Below are 15,992 nucleotides of genomic sequence, written 5' to 3'. Positions count from 1 at the left end.
AAGCAGTTCTTTTTGAAATGCAGTTCCAACAGTTTACCTTTTGGCTCCTGATAGCAACGCTATCAACTTTCTTCTCTCAGACTCCACCTGGATGTGTTTCCAGGGAATTCACTAGCTATGAAGATGCACAAAACAGGCCATATCTTCCAGAATATGATAAACATGGCTTTATTGAAACAAAGGCTGCATCTGCCATGGTAGGCTTCAAGCATTCCTTTGAAGAGCAGGCAATAAATAAGTAAATAGTGGAATTCTATAGCAACCATGGCAGTCTGAAGGAGCAATTGCCACAGGAAGATGTTGCATTTTACCCTCTCAGGGATGAGCTGTAAACACAAGATTTTGGATTTTGTCTAAAGAGGACTAAACAACAGTCCTGGAAATTTTCAAAGGAGATAGAAATACAAATGTGTATGATATGATGGAAATGCTTATAGAAATATGCATGAAATGAGACAGGTGGTTTGTTAGAACAGATGTGAGCAGTAAACAATTTGAGGCACTTAGATTTCTGACTGACAGTGGGGGACTGACCAGCTTCAAGAAAGGCTAGGTGTGGTAAAAATGCCAAGTGGGAAAAAAAAAAGAGAAAAAGAGTAAAACCTGTTCTGATGTTCAGACAAGGCTGGCTGGAGAACATTCAAGCAAAGACTGTGAAGGGAATTGTGGTACATCTAAAAGCATACTTTGCAAGGTCTGGACTGCAAGACAATGTCTGAAAACTAAACATGCCTGGCAGTATGTTTGAAACAATTTAGCACAAAATAGGCCACGTTAGCTCTAAGAACATCAGAATAGTACATTTGGCAATGAAGAGCTCGCAAAGTGGAAACAATAGACCATGCAATGAATAAGTGAAGACTGATGAAAGCAGTCAAGAACTCGATGCCATTTAGTGACCATGTCTTGCCCAGATATCAAAAATTTACTTGCAACAACAACAAAAACTAAAAACTAGGGGTAGTAGCAGAGGGTAACCTGTTTAAACAAGTCTCACAGAAAAACAGAAAAAATAAAAGCTCATCTCTACAGGGACTTCAAATTTGTTTCTACTTCCACACTTGTACCCATTGCAACATCAGAATAACCCCAAACATGAGAAATGCTTTTCCATTCTGCTGCGAAAGCTTGGGCCCAGGAGATCAGATACGGCCTCCTTGCGGGAAGGTGACTGACCTGGCAGGATTTCTTTGTTGCTCCTCTGTGCTCCTTCTGGCAGAAAAAAATGTGGTATGTGCTTTGTGTGGGTTAAGTAAAATTTCATGTTCAGGACACTACTCTGGAGAAACAAGCATTTCATTAGGCAGCTGCCCAGAAGCAACTTAATATGGAAAAGCGAGAAAGCTTGAGAGACTTTAGAGTCTCTAAATAGGGTTTTCCTTGCTGTTTCACACAGTTCCATTTGTGCAGAGACAGGCTTTCATGAAATGTCAGGCTACATTTTACCTCACATACATTGCTGAGGCCGAGAAGTCTGCTGTGGCTGAAATCCCTCCTGCAGAGAAAGGATACCATCCTTGCAAACCTTGCTAGCCAGTAGTTTCATCACTTCCAGCCACTTCAGGATGGAAACTTTTTGTCCAACTCTCAACATGGGATGACTGCTAGTCTGCTCAACTTTGTATTGGCCTCACTTTCTCCCTACATTTAACAGTGGTTGTGGATACCTTTGGATACATCATGGAGCTTGCATTCTGAGCCCTGTCAGCACGATGGTTCAGCTTGCCTGCAGCTCAGGGCGATTGGCCCCACTCCCCACACCTGTCCTTTCCTTCTTTGTCATAGGAAAGGCAGTGTGACATCTCACTGACAGTACCACAGCTGTGTGCTGACAGGCCGAGCAGGGCTCACCGCACATCTCTTGGGAGGTAGTTCATAGCAAAAGGTGCATATCCTTTTACTATGAAACTTCACAAGACTTGTGGGACCTCTTCTCTTCATCTGTATGTTATACAGCCTGCCTGCATATTCATATTGTACTACCATTGAAACTGAATGTGAATGTTTAACTGTATATTAATGTATGGTTAGACATGAAGAACTTGGCACATTACCTGCAAGGTATGTTCAACATAAATTACACTGGGCACTTTTGTATCCTACTAGGGAACACAAGATGTTCTGATTTAGTACTCCAGCATAGAGTAAGCTGACCGTATTAGAGATATTCTGAAATTCTTAATAAAAGCTTTTGAACCAATCAAATGATCTTTAAAGGAGCATTGGGAAACTGCCATTTGAGCCTTGTAAAAGTAAACTGGACCAAGCATTAGCAACAGATTTAAAAAGAAAAGAAAAAACAAAGGAATGACAATTGGAAATAATTTGCTGTTGTGGGAGTAGGGAGCATTAATGATTTTTTAGGCCTTTGTTTAATATTAAATGACTTCTTTGAAAGGTGGTTTTTTTCCCCCCCCCCTCCTTTAATGTAATGAATTCCATAGCAGTGATGAGTAAAGTATTTGGGGACTTTTACCAGGGAATGTTTAGGAGAGATGATGAATGATTATTGGCTTCAGCTACTAATTGACACAGTAATTCTTGCCAAGAGATTTCTCTCTGCTTTTGAAGCTATATTCTAAAAAGGAAAGAGAATTGATTTGTCAGATAACTCACTCATGTTAGGAGACTAACTTAAGCAGGATGAAGGCTTCTAATATCTCATTTCTCTTAAGACATTATCTTCTTCTTGGCTTTGTGTTTTTGTTTATTTCATAATGGGAAAAGGATGTGCAATCTTAATATACTACCTATGAAAATAATTTCAGGATGCAGTTCTTGTCTGCTGAAGTTGGTGAAGCTAGAAGAATATTCTGGCAGCTAGACAGACTGAATACGTTCATTTAAAAAAAAAAAAAAAAGTTGGATATGCACAAATGGTGCAAGCTTCCATAGCTACCTTTTCTATAAAATCACTTGCTTTCACCCTGAAGAGGTCAGACAGGTTTATGAAATCAAACAGGGCCTCGGGCCATGTAGCATGATTGTGAGCTAGTCAGCCTCTCATCTGTGCCAAGTAAATTTTGGAAATGATTCTCCTTTGCTGACAGTACCCTCATTACTGATTGTGTAGAGTAATTTATCAGGCATTTCTTAAAATAAACCGTTCATTTATGCTAATAGGACTTGGCAGGGAGGAAAAAATTGGCAGGACTTGAAGTTCCTAGTGTTTTTCTTTTTTAAAACAAAAACTGTAAAGTCCTCAGTACTTTGAGCAACCGTTATCACAGCCGTGCATAGAGTTTATTAAAGTGACAAGTAATTGCATAATAAATTTTCAAAATGGGAGAAAATAATTCCTATGTTAAGTTTACAAAAGCAAATAGCTTGGTAGCATTGTAAAAGCGTAGTCATTAGTTTCATACATGGGCATTCTTTATTGGCTAAGCTTCTGGCATTAATGAATCACTTAGCATCTTTTCCATGACTCATCTACTCTGTGTGCAGTACCTCATCTTGAAATATCTCTTTGTTCCTTACCCTTCGTGTATGTTCTGCTTAGTAGCTCCCTCCAAGGAGATGTTTTCTTTCTGCTTCACAGTGGGGCTTGATCCTACAAACACCCATGTGTATCAGTCACTACTGAAACAAGCAGTCCTACTGCCCCTCTGGAACTAGGCAATGCATGCAGTTACTCATATGTGCTGAGGTTTGTAGGAGCCAAGTACAGTCACCATATAGAGCTTAGCTGCTATCCCTTCCAGCTAAACTGTTTGTGTGGAGATCATTATATGTGGATCAATGCAGTTTGCATTCAGTTGTCTTCAAATAAGAATTTTCGAATGCATTAGTTCCTGAAAAAGCCATCCTCCTTCCTAGCCCACAAGTCAACTTCCAAAGCTCAAAATGAAGAGAAAGTATGTACTGAAACTCACAAATTAGGTCTGCAACACTGATAAAATGACAGCTGCAGCAAATTGTGACTCACCAAAAAGCAATGCTTTAATCCAATGCCTGCTAAATTGTAAGGGGAAGTCTTCTGTTAACTTCTCTGGTGGTTAGATCTGGTCCTCATTTAATAAGACAAAACTAGATCTCCAGTTCTACATAAATTCTGTGATAAATTTCCTTTTTTTTTTAACGTATTCTTTTCCTCAGCAAACAGCAAAATCTCTTGCATCTTTGAACAAAACCGAGCAGTGATTTTTTTTTATTGTTCCTTTTTAATGAAAACTAAATATGGCGATGGGTAAATGCAATTAGTACAGAATATACTGTGCTTCTTGCTATAATGACAAATTGAGCATGACACATTGACCCCAAAATTTCCTTCATGCCACAGCCTTTAATTACAAATGCCAGAATCTCAAGCTCTGCAAAGACAAACAAAATAACCAACACCTTGAATTGGAGACTTAGTTCTGCGTATTTTTTAATAATTTGTTTTTTTAATAATCCACTAATTTTCAATGAAGCTATGTGATGACACAACTTAGACAACAACTTTAATTTTTTTCAGTCTCAGGATGTCGTATCTGTCCATAGATAGTACAACACTGCAAAGGGTAAGCACTCATTAAAATTTTACAAGTCTTCTACTTTTTAGAGTTGAAATTTAAATTTTAAATTTCACTGAACATTCTCTGAACCTGGCCTTTTCCACTATGTGCCTATTACTCACCATTATAATTAGAATGTCGCTGCAGTGTTTCTAAATGTTTCTGTTAATGCTTTCCACTTCTGTCTGCATTCTTTTCATATTGTTTCCTGCCATTAATGCAATAAAAATGTCAGCCACAAATACCAGATTGCTAATGGAAAAGCAAAACAAACTAAAACCACAACCAGCACCACAGCTGAGAGATATTATTTTTCCCTGATACTTCAAATTGTTACGAAGTGCACAATTAATTGAGGTTGCACATACAGTGTATATTACTAGCTAGGTTATATGTATAGTTCATATAGAGAGATCAGAGGATTCCCTCGGAAGAGGGGCAGTCAGCAGGACAAGGGAGGTGATTCTCCCCCTCTATTCTGCCCTTGTGAGGTCCCAGCATTACTGCATCCGAGTCAGGGGCCCTCAGTACAGGAAAGATGTGGAGCTTTTGAAGAGAGTCCAGAGAAAGGCCATGAAGTTGATCCGAGGGCTGGAGCAGTTCTCCTATGAAGATAGGGTGAAGGAACTGGGCTTGTTCAGCCTGGGAAAGAGAAGGCTGCGGTGAGACCTCATTCTGGCATTCCACTATTTAGAGCAAGTCTATAAACATGAGGAAAAACAACTTTTTAAAGGTTTAGATAGTGATAGAACAAGGGTGAATGTTTTTAAACTAAAGGAAGGGAGATTTAGATTGAGTGTCAGGGGAAGTTGTTTTACTGAGCGATGAGGTGCTGGAACAGGTTGCTCAGAGAGGTTGAGGATGCCCTATCTCTGGAGATACACAGTTCAGCAAGGCCCTGAGCAATCTGACCTAGTACTTGATCTAGCAGCTGGCAACTCTGCCTGTGGTAGGAGAGTTGGAAATTGAGGATCCTTGAGGTCCCTTCCTACCAAGCCATTCTATGATTCTATTATCGGAATTACTGAGGCTTACTGTCAGTGGGTTTTTTTTATGCACAGAAGTGTTTCTTGCATATGTTTTGGTTGGCTGATCAGAGGAAGGTGGTCTCTCAATTAAGTGAGAGAGCCATAATCTGTACTTTTGGCTTCCCATGCTCTTACAGAAATACCTTAATTTTTGGTGTAAGTCTCACCTCGGTGTCAGGGAAGGTTATGGAACATATATCATTGAACATATAATCATGGAGCAGTTAAAGGTGAACCAGGGGATCAGGCCCAGTCAGCATGGGTTCATGAACAGTTGATTCTATTTGACAAACGTGGTTTCATTCTGTGACAAGGTGACCCACTTAGTGGATGAAGGCAAGGCTGTCAATGTGGTCTACCTGGACTTCATTAAAGCCTTTGACACTGTGTCCCCACATCATCCTTGTGGAGAAGCTGGCTGCCCACGGTTTGGATGGGCGTACGCTCTGCTGGGTGAAACACTGGCTGGATGGCTGGGCCCAAGGAGTTGTGGACAGTGTAGTTAAATCCAGTTGGCAATCAGTCACAAGCAGTGTCCCCCAGGGCTCAGTACTGGGGCCGTTTCTATTTAACATCTTTATTAACCATCTTGATGAGGGATTGAGTGCACCCTCAGTAAGTTTGCAGCCAGCACCAAGTTGGCTGATTTGCCAGAGGGGAGAAAGGCACTGCAGAGGGACCTGGACAGACTGCACTGATGGGCCGAGGTTCACTGAGGGTTTCAATAGGGCCAAGTGTCAGGTCCTGCATTTTGGTCACAACAACCCCAGGCAACCCTGCAGGCTGGGGGAGGAGTGGCTGGAAAGCTGCCTGATGGAAAGGGACCTCGGTGTAGTGATGGACAGTGGGCTGAACATGAGCCAGCAGTGTGCCCAGGTGGCCAAGAAGGCCAATGGCATCCTGGCTTGGATTAGGAGTGCTGTGGTGAGCAGGACCAGGGAAGTCATCCTGCCCTGCACTCGGCACTGGTGAGGCCTCACCTCGAGTGCTGTGCTCAGTTTTGGGCACCTCAATGCAATAAGAACATGGAGGTGCTGGAGCAGGTGCAAAGAAGGGCAGCAAGGCTGGGGAAGGGCTTGGAGAATATGGCCTGTGAGGAGAGACTGAAGGAACTGGGGCTGTTTAGTCTGGGGAAAAGGAGGGTTGTTAGAGTTTGGGTAATATGTTTAGGTTGTAGTTGGACTTCATGATCTTTAAGATCTTTTCCAACCTGAACTACTTTATAATTCTGTTATGGATATTCTAATTATTCATTGATGGACAGGCTCCCAAATTGCTTCTGCTAATTAAGTTAAAAGGTGCAGAAGAGAAAGTCTAGATGTCTGTTTCGTCCAAGGTAACTTGCCAGCATATTCTGAGGCACTCCCATAAAGCTTTCTGTTTGGGTGCAGTATGAGATATGATGAATGAGTTCTGCCTGCTGGCAGGTTAGCATAGATTTTCTTGGTTTATGTGAAAAACCTGGGTATTCCCTACCTATTTATTCAACCTCTCAGTAAGTGTATTTCGATATATTTGCTATATTTTTGAGGTTCATTACTGTTACACAGCTCAGTAAGTTCAGCCTGTAAACTTTTCAAAACAAGGGTTGTTTTATGTTAATTGTTTGTGAAGTTCTTGGTTCAAATTGCACCTCTGTCTCAAAAACAGTAGTGGTAACTCAAGTGTGTACTTTGAAGATGCCTTCACGTGTTCCATTTTTTAAAGAGAAAGTGATGGAAAATGGTGAGAGGTTCAGAATACAGTGGTACCATGGTGCTTCCCAAAGTTAAGTCCCCGTTCCAAAGCCCCTTGGTGGCATAGGAATTGACCATTACTGGAGAGTAGCCCTGTTTATTTGTTAGCAAGTCTTCACTGCCTGTGGGGAGGCAGCGCTGAGTTGTGCTGTGCAGTGATCAGATGTCATCACGTGTAAGCATCAGATAAAAATGCAGGATATGCCTATACTGTGTATTTACCTTCTTCCCTTTTCCTCCCTGACTAAAAAAGCATTTTAAAATGTCTGTCAAGATGCTTTTCCAGGAGCCTTTGCACAGTCGTGTTTAATTTGACATCACACGATTAAGAAAAAATAAGTGCCGCTGAATTCTGCTTTCAAAGTCTCAGCATGGACCTTCCAGCTACAGTAATATTTCAGTAGTTCCATCTGTTCCATCGACAATAGGACTGAAAACTGTTAACATTCATGAAGTTCCGTGTTCAAGACCTTTCATTTGAAGATACAAATGTAATACCAGGCAAAGTTAAAGTTGAAAAGGTTATCCTTTATCTTCTCAAAACAAAGGCAAAGAAATCCTAATCTAATTTACTTTGCATGGGTATATGATATTTTTTGGCCTCCCTAGAAAATGACTGGTCCTCATTTTTCTCCAGCTGTAAGTAATATGACTTAAATAGCTCAGTGTAGCAGCTCTATTATTTACTGGTCAAAAACATTACAAGTGATTGAAGGGTTTTCTATGAAAGAGGTGGCTGGGAATTGTTCTCATTTGCTTCCAATTGGAAGTTTAATTCTAGTGGCATATTGCAGGGACAATGTACAAGGGCTGCTCCAAAAGTAATGCCTCCTATTTTATTATGTTAGCCCATGGGGTCAGAAGTGGATAATGGTGGCATGGTAATAAGAGTACAGCCTTCCTTCTAACATTACATTACATTTTGTTTCTGTGCAACAAAGGCAGCAGAGGGGAAGACTGGCAAAATGGTGTCTGACATGGAAGTGAGTGTGAAGCAAAGTTGTGTCACTGAATTCCTCCATGAGGAAGAAAAGGAATGAGCTGACATTCAGTGCTTGATGAATGTTTATGGAGACCAAACAATGGGTGCTAAGTAGTGAGTGGTGCATTTCAGCAATGACAGCAGTGATGTGAAAGACAAACCATGTTCTGGATGGCACAGCTGTCACATCACGAAATGAAGAGCATCTCGATCAGCTCATCCATGCAGATCAGCTAATGGTGGTGACTGTGTTGAAAAATAGCATTTAGTAGCTGAGAATTTGCTGCATGAAATTATGTTATTATACTCTTTGTACCTGTCATAGTTTCCATGGAAATAAATAGGAAGTGTTACTTTTGGAGTGACCTGTGTAAATCCACAAACAGAAAATTAGGAAAAAAAAAAACCAACAGCATTTTCTTTTGTAGTTTACATTTGGGATGTTTTCTCAAGTTCATGAGTACTTAGTGTGTTTCAAACTTTCAGGCTTTACAGAAATTATTTTTGCATGCCAAGCTTCTCACATAGTTATGATTTTTAGATACTGCTTCCTGGTCTAAAAGTAATCAACCTCACTGAGGCAGGGTAAACCATATGAGAGACCAGACAGGGATATCCAGGAAGTCTCAAGACCCACAGAGGTTGTTGTTAGCAAGATGTTTTTTACACTCTGGTTTCCCCAGTGGAAAGGGAAAAGGGCTGCAGGCCATAAACTTTTTGAGATCCAAGATAATTCTTTTGCATGACACCTGAAAACCTTGAGCAGCATTAAGTAAGTCAGCCCCTAACCTGTATTGGTGCATGCATTTATTTATCTCCAAGCAAAGGACTCGACCTACCTCTAAAGTTTCCTCTCCATCCAACTCCCCAGCCTGTCCAGGTCTTGCTGCCATTCCTCCCAGCTCTGTATCTTCAGACTTGGTGAGGGTGCACCTCTATCCCTTCATCCAGTTCGCTGATGAAGATGTTGAACAAGATCAGACACAGCACCAATCCCTGGGGAACACAAAGAGATTTCATTGAAACAATTTGAAATCTGGCTAGTTAATCTTGTACATTGCAAGCAGAACAGAAACCTATTACAATTACGTAGCACCGTGTTCAAGCAATTTCACATGAAAGACAAGTGCAATACTGAGTAGTAGAGAAGGCATGATGCTGATGAAGCCTGATTGTGATCCCACCCTAGTTTTTGTCTGCTTGTGTTTTTATATCCTTTTCCCTGTGTTTAATATTGAGCTCCCCTCTCTCGCTCCCTCCCCAATGAAAGGAATTTATTTAAATACCAGTTTTATCTTTACATGGTCTTTAATCTTAAGTCGTCAAGACAGTATTAGAATAGGAGCCTACTGGTGAGATTGACTGGTGGGAAGGAAATACTGAAATTATCTACATTTATATTGTCTATATATGATCTGAAGAAGTGAATCATGCTGGCCATAGTGGGCTCGGTGCTGAACTGAGACCAGGACACTTGTGTCTTTGGCTGAGTCTTGAAAAGCCTCAAGGAGACACAACCTCTTGTGAAATCTGCTGTCTGAAAGCAGGCTGTGCTGGAGCACTGGGAAATCCCTTGTTTTCTTTCAATTATGGTATTGCCAGGTGTTATCTGAAACAATAGTAAGGGGGAAAAAAAGGTATTATTTAAAAATTGACAATATCACCTTAAAATGATTATTTTCTGAATGTTTTATATGACTGCTTTGGAACAGTAACACATGCACATATTCCTCCAGCTGTACAGTAAAATTTATGAATCTCACACTTCTGGCACCATTGGTATCACTGTAAGGACAATAGTTTTGCATGAGTAATTTTGGTATTGTTGCATTTTATGGCTTTTACAGTGAAAAGGGTTAAAAGGGATGGAAACCAACAACAACAACAACAGCTTTTATTTTAACTACATCTTTTTGTTTTTAAGCTAATAACATCTTACATGTGCTATTTAAATATTCCTAGAGAATACAAGTTCTATTGTCTGCAGCTTTATCTAGAAGAGAAATTCATTGCTAAAAGCTGTTCTTCTTGGACGAAACCTTTTAATCTCAGAGGGAATTGAGAATCTATCTCAAAGCTGCTTTCCTTCTCTTTGTGCTGCTGTTCATCAGTGATGTTCAAGCCAGTGCAGTTGACTTTTGTCAGATGTAGTCCATTCAAATTAGCTTTTTTCTTTTCTTTTCCTTTTTTTTTTCCAGTCTTTTGTCAAATCAGCTGTTGGCTCATTCGACGCTGTCCCTTAGCTCAGTTGTTTCACCCCTGTTCCCAGCTACATTATTTATGGAGTCAGCCACAGCTGGCTGAGCACCTTATGAAAAATTCTAGTGATCATATGAACTTTCTCAGTTGCAAATGGTGATTCTGCTTTGTGTCTGCCATCTTCTTGCTTTTGCGGCATTTCTTTTAAGTGATAAGCACCTCAGTTAACTTTTCATCACTTTTAACATCCAACTCTGCTCTTCTCCTGCTGCTTTCTCTTTTATTTTCTGCTCCATCCTTCAATTTCTTTCTTTGCCTCTGTAGATGTATCATTTCCCTGCCTTAGGTTGCTCCTTCCCCTTTTCTTATCTTAGCTATTATCTTTTTTCTAATCTGTAGCTCTCCCCAAGCTCATTTTAAGCATAGCTCTTGCATACTCAAGAAATTAAAGTAATCAGCGTGGGACAGCTAGAAGGACTTTATCTCATTCTATTTCTTTCATACGACAATAACCAAAGTTTGGCTCACTCAGCATATAAGAAATGGGAAAAAAACACTAACAAAAACAAAGCAAACAAAAAAGCAACAAAAGCTTCCCCTTCTGATGATTTCTTTTATTGATTTAGTACTTCACTACTACTTCATCCAGAAAAATTAGTTGAAAATTCTTTTATCCTTGCTCTCTCTTTTACTAGAACTCTCTACAGAACCCCTGATGGTGAAATTTTGGTTCACGCTGTCTTCCCCCTGAAGTATCACAGTTCACTTCTCAGTCCCAAGAAGTGCATTGTGTTTTCATTTGGGATACAAGAGAGATCCTTGATGGTTGGAAAACTGTGCGCCTATGATAACAAACCACTTTGAATGGAAACTTTGCATTCACATTCTCAAGAAACAAGTATAATTGAAGAAGGACCTTTTAAGAATTCTGTGAACTAAATTAAATGCCCCCCTTTTTTTAAGAGCTGTGAACTCAAATCCTGCCCTTATGATTCACTATTGCATTTTCGTTTCTCTGAGTGACCCAGCTGGAGTCTTGCCTTTTCCTCACTACTCTGCCAAGGAACCTTTGTGCTGAATCACTGACTATTTCTACTGTAATTGGATTGGACTTCTAGGGTGAGGGGTGTGCTGAATACTTCTATTTTTTTTGCCTGCTAATTGTTTTCCCTGTTTCATGGGGCATTTTCTTGAGATTTTCTGTGCTCCTGTAATAACAGATTGGAGCTGAGCATGCAGAAAAATGAGAAATATTTCCAGTTGTTTTATTTCTCAAATGTTGCTTGTCAGCTAGGAAACATTCAGAAAATTCTGAACAGTTTTTCTCCTTGCTGAAGAGGGAGTTTTAGACTACATTAAGACTTCCTGTAGCTAATTACAAGGAGTGCTCCAAAAGCAATGCCTTCTATTTTATTACACTGGCTCACCATGTCAGAGACATTGGTGATATGTCGGTAGAGGTTGAACCTTCCTGTCAGTATCCCATTTCATTTTGTTGCTGTGTGACAGCTGGCAGCAGAGGGGCAGTCTGACCAAATGATGTCCGACATGGAAGTGACAATGAAGCAAAGGTGTGTCACTGAATTCCTCCATGTGGAAGAAATGGCAGCCATTGACATGAACTGATGTTGAACATTTATAGGAGCCAAACAGTGCATGTGAGGCAGTGCGTGGTGCAGTGGCAAAAGCAAAGTGGAAGACACAGCAAGTGCCAGATGGCCATGCAAATTTTTGCGAGAGCAGCACACAGGCTCTTGTTCATCTGTGCTTAGCTAATGATGATGTCACCATGTTGAAAAAGAGTGTTTAGTAGCTGAGTCAAATAGTGGTATCGTGCTCATTATGTATGTTATAGTTTCCATAGAATTAAATAAGAGGCATTCATTTTGGAATGACCTATCTAAATGTAAAAATATTCTCAAACATTTTTCCTCACAGTTATTTCAGCCAAGATTTGTGTTTATCCCTTTATTGGTCCTTTTAGAGTAAATAAGAAAGAATAGAATCGTCATGCTTAAATTGCCCTATTCCCTCCTTCCCAGGCAAATCAAAGGTGTCTCAGCAGCAGAAAAATGAAGTGCAATTGTGTGGGAGAGGAAGATGACATGAACCAGTATGCTGGCTTTTTTATTAGGAGCTCTGTTCCTTCACACTGCTCTTTGCAGCAAAAATAAGAAATTTTTAGCAGATGGGTTGACGTTGTAGTAAACTTTGCATTGAGGAACTGTTTCCAGAAATGCATGTGTGTGTGCACTAACACACAGCCTGCTAAAACTACACCAGCAAAGGATGGAAGGAAGAGAAGGAAGGCAAAGATGCAGGCATAGCTGAAGAAGACATGCATGTAAGTGTAGTTGTTCTGTGAATATGGCAAAACATTCTGTTATAGATAGAAAGATGAGAGTCACTCATTTTGGGGAGAAGAGGACAAAGAACAAAAAATGTAAGAAGCTTGTGGCTTCAGTGGCTCCTCGATGCTAAACAGTCCACTTGTGACTTGCTGCAATAGAAAAGCAGATCTTCTACAGAGATAGGAATAAGAAGTAGTATAGATATGCCCACTGTGGTGAGGAAAGGCAATACAAGGTTATCTCAGTATCAAGTACCATGGATTTTGGTCTCAGTTCTTCCACCTCTCATATTACCTTTGAACTTTAACACTTGCTTCTCGACCAAGTTTTAAATGTTTGATTAGGAGCGTGTCTATGTGAATGTGAACCTGAGGACATTTGATTGTTTTAAAGTCTTTGAGAACAACTCCGGGAAAAAAAATAAATATATAAATAAAAAAGAACGAAAGTGTTGTCTGATAAAGGAAATCCTTCACTATTCATAAAATATTTGGGTTATTTGAGAAAAGAGGAAATTGCTAAGGATTAGGTTTACAGCACATGAGCATGTCTCAGAAGTGCTACTCTGTAAAGCTTGTCAAGGAAAAAAAAAAAGGGGGAAAATAAATCCCAGTAGGCTTCCAGAGTTTTGCATCCTGTAGTTTATTACATCTGTCAGTAAAAGCAGAAAGGATTATGGAAGTAGATTTATTAATTTTATGAAATCCTGGCACGAAGGATTGGTGGCCCTCTGATAGAAAATGAAGTGGAAATATTTTGCAAAAGACAGACATTGTGTGTACTTGCAGTGAAAAGTTATTACTGCAGCAAACGTGCTGCATATAAATCGTTGTAGCAAATCTCCCTTGGAAGTTACTTGCCTTAAAGTCTATGGGATTATGTTTTATGTCTCCTTGCATAAAGGAAAATCCTTGGTTTCAGTGGGTGTTCACATTCCTGAGGCAATGTACAGAATTAGAATAGCTAATCATAACTGTTTGGGAAAAATTTCCTTTTGGTGTTTTAGAATTTGTTATTAATGGCTTAAAGGCACATTCTCTTCTCAGTTGAAAGGCTGATTTTCTCTACTTTCAGTGTCCCATCCTTTGTATAAGGTGTCGTTTGGAAGACCTTAAAATATTTGATCCTTTTCAGGATCTGTCCTCTGCAGGTTGAGAGGAAACTGAGAATAGGACAGTAGACTGTGTTAAAAAAAGGTGTTAACTGAAACACGATTGGACCATTTATAAAGGCAGTCTGTTTTTCATTTCAAAGGCAGAGTTCATCACATATGAGAGAAAAATACTGCTATTGGGATCTGAATTGCTGAAAGCCTTTTTTTTTCTTCTTTTTTTTTTTTTTTTCCCCAAATTTCTTAGGCCATATCCGTTATTTAGCATTTTTAGACTACTTGCATAAAATCTCTTCACAGACTCTGGTCTGATGTAGTAGTTGGGTATCACTTGCAGTTTTATCACCTGCAGAGATGGCAGCTTTCTCTCTAAATATTAAGCGTGTGCAAAATTAAGTATTTCGGGCATGGTTAATGAAGTTGCATTTCCACAGAGGAGAAGCTTAATGACTTCTGGGACTTGTCATAGAGGCTGAAATGGCAGCTTTACTTTTGCCTTTCTTCTAAATAACTGGTATTGTGATATGGCCTAAGTATAGCAGTCTATTGCCTTTTTAAATTCTGTTTTATTTATTTTTTTTTAAACCTCAAGTACTAATTAATTAAATTCATCTAAAATTAAAGTTTCATCGAAAATGAAAAAGTAAAATCGGCTTCATTGGTTCCAATGTTCTATTATTTATGCATTTATTGTGTCAATTTAACTGAAAAACTCCGCTCTTGTTTGCCTAACATACTGTAATGGATCTGTTACTGTTGCCTTTAAGCAGTATACAAACTCATAAACCTTGGCAACTTCAGAACCACTTAAGGATTATTATCCAAGTTCTACAGAAAAAAAGAACAATTTCCCAGTGGTTACTCAAAGGCCACTCATGACAGCGAAAATTAATTAATTTCAGATGTGGATGTCCTTGACTACCCACTCATCACTGGCCCATCTTTTCCTCCTTGCAGAGGAGATAGGCATATGGCCATGGAACAGAAAAAGCTGAACAGCACAATACTATGGAAAGTTTAATAGCCCTTAGTGGTTACAGCACTGCATAGAATCATACAATCATTGAATTGTTAAGGTTGGAAAAGACCTTCAAGATCATTGAGTCCAACCACAACCCAACCATACCACCCTAACTCTAACAACCCTCTGCTAAATCACGTCCCTGAGCACCACATCCAAACGGTTTTTAAACACAGTCAGGGATGGTGACTCAACCACCTTCCTGGGGAGCCTATTCCAGTGCTTCACAGCCCTTTCTGCAAAGAAGTTTTTCCTGAGATCCAGCCTAAACTTACCCTCGTGCAACTTCAGGCCATTTCCCCTCGTCCTGTGACCAGTGAGAAGAGGCCAACCCCACTCTCACTGTGAACACCTTTCAGATATTTGAAGAGAGCAGTAAGGTCTCCCCTCAGCCTCTTCTTGTCAAAGTATCAAAGGCTTTACTGAAGTCCAGCTAGACCACATCGACAGCCTTGCCTTCATCCACTAAGCAGGTCACCTTGTCATAGAATGAAACCAGGTTTGTCAAACAGGATCTACCATTGGTAAACCCATGCTGACCGGGCCTGATCCCCTGGTTCACCTTGTACTGGTCTATGATGGCTCCCCAGATTATCCATTCCATAATCTTCCCCGGTACCAAGGTGAGACTGATAGGTCTGTAGCTACCAGGATTGTCTTTCTGGCCCTTTTTGAAGATGGGTGTCACATTTGCCAGTCTCCCATCCACCAGGACATTTCTGGTTAGCCAGGACTGCCAAAGGATGATGGAGAGTGGCTTGGCAACCACATCTGCCAAGTCCCTCAGCACACCAGGGTGCAATCCATCTGGCGTAATCCATGGACTTGTGAGCATCCAGCTTTCGGAACAGGTCCAAAACCATCTCGTGGTGGATTATGCAGGGCCTATTCAGTTCCCCATCCCTACCTACCAGTTCAGTGGGCTGTGCGCCCGCCCAGTGAGCAATTAGTCTTACTATTAAAGAATGAGGCAAAGAAGGGATTAAGTAGCTCAGCCTTATCCTGATCCTTGGTCAGCATGTTGCCCTCAGCATCCAACAAGGGCTAGAGATTCTCCCTAGCCCT

General features: G+C 40.3%; 1 protein-coding gene across 4 annotated transcripts in view; it reads left to right on the top strand.

Annotated features, from left to right (window-relative positions):
* The window catches only part of SUGCT (succinyl-CoA:glutarate-CoA transferase), a 327,199-nt gene that overhangs the window by 289,502 nt on the left and 21,705 nt on the right, over positions 1-15,992 (top strand). The window contains exon 14 of one of the 4 annotated variants that reach the window (XM_042834223.1): positions 4,460-4,505. The exons of the other annotated variants lie outside the window; for them this stretch is intronic. Within the exon in view, the coding sequence (XP_042690157.1) occupies positions 4,460-4,485 (26 nt within the window). The 3' untranslated portion in view covers positions 4,486-4,505. The remainder of the gene's footprint in view (positions 1-4,459; positions 4,506-15,992) is intronic. 4 annotated transcript variants of the gene reach the window in all.

This window comes from Centrocercus urophasianus, unplaced genomic scaffold (genome assembly GCF_019232065.1).
Source record: "Centrocercus urophasianus isolate 14NV4802_14NV808 unplaced genomic scaffold, USGS_Curo_1.0 seq_44, whole genome shotgun sequence".
Taxonomy (NCBI): domain Eukaryota; kingdom Metazoa; phylum Chordata; class Aves; order Galliformes; family Phasianidae; genus Centrocercus; species Centrocercus urophasianus.
Note: the sequence above shows the minus strand (reverse complement) of the source record. Positions and strands in the feature narration are given on the sequence as shown.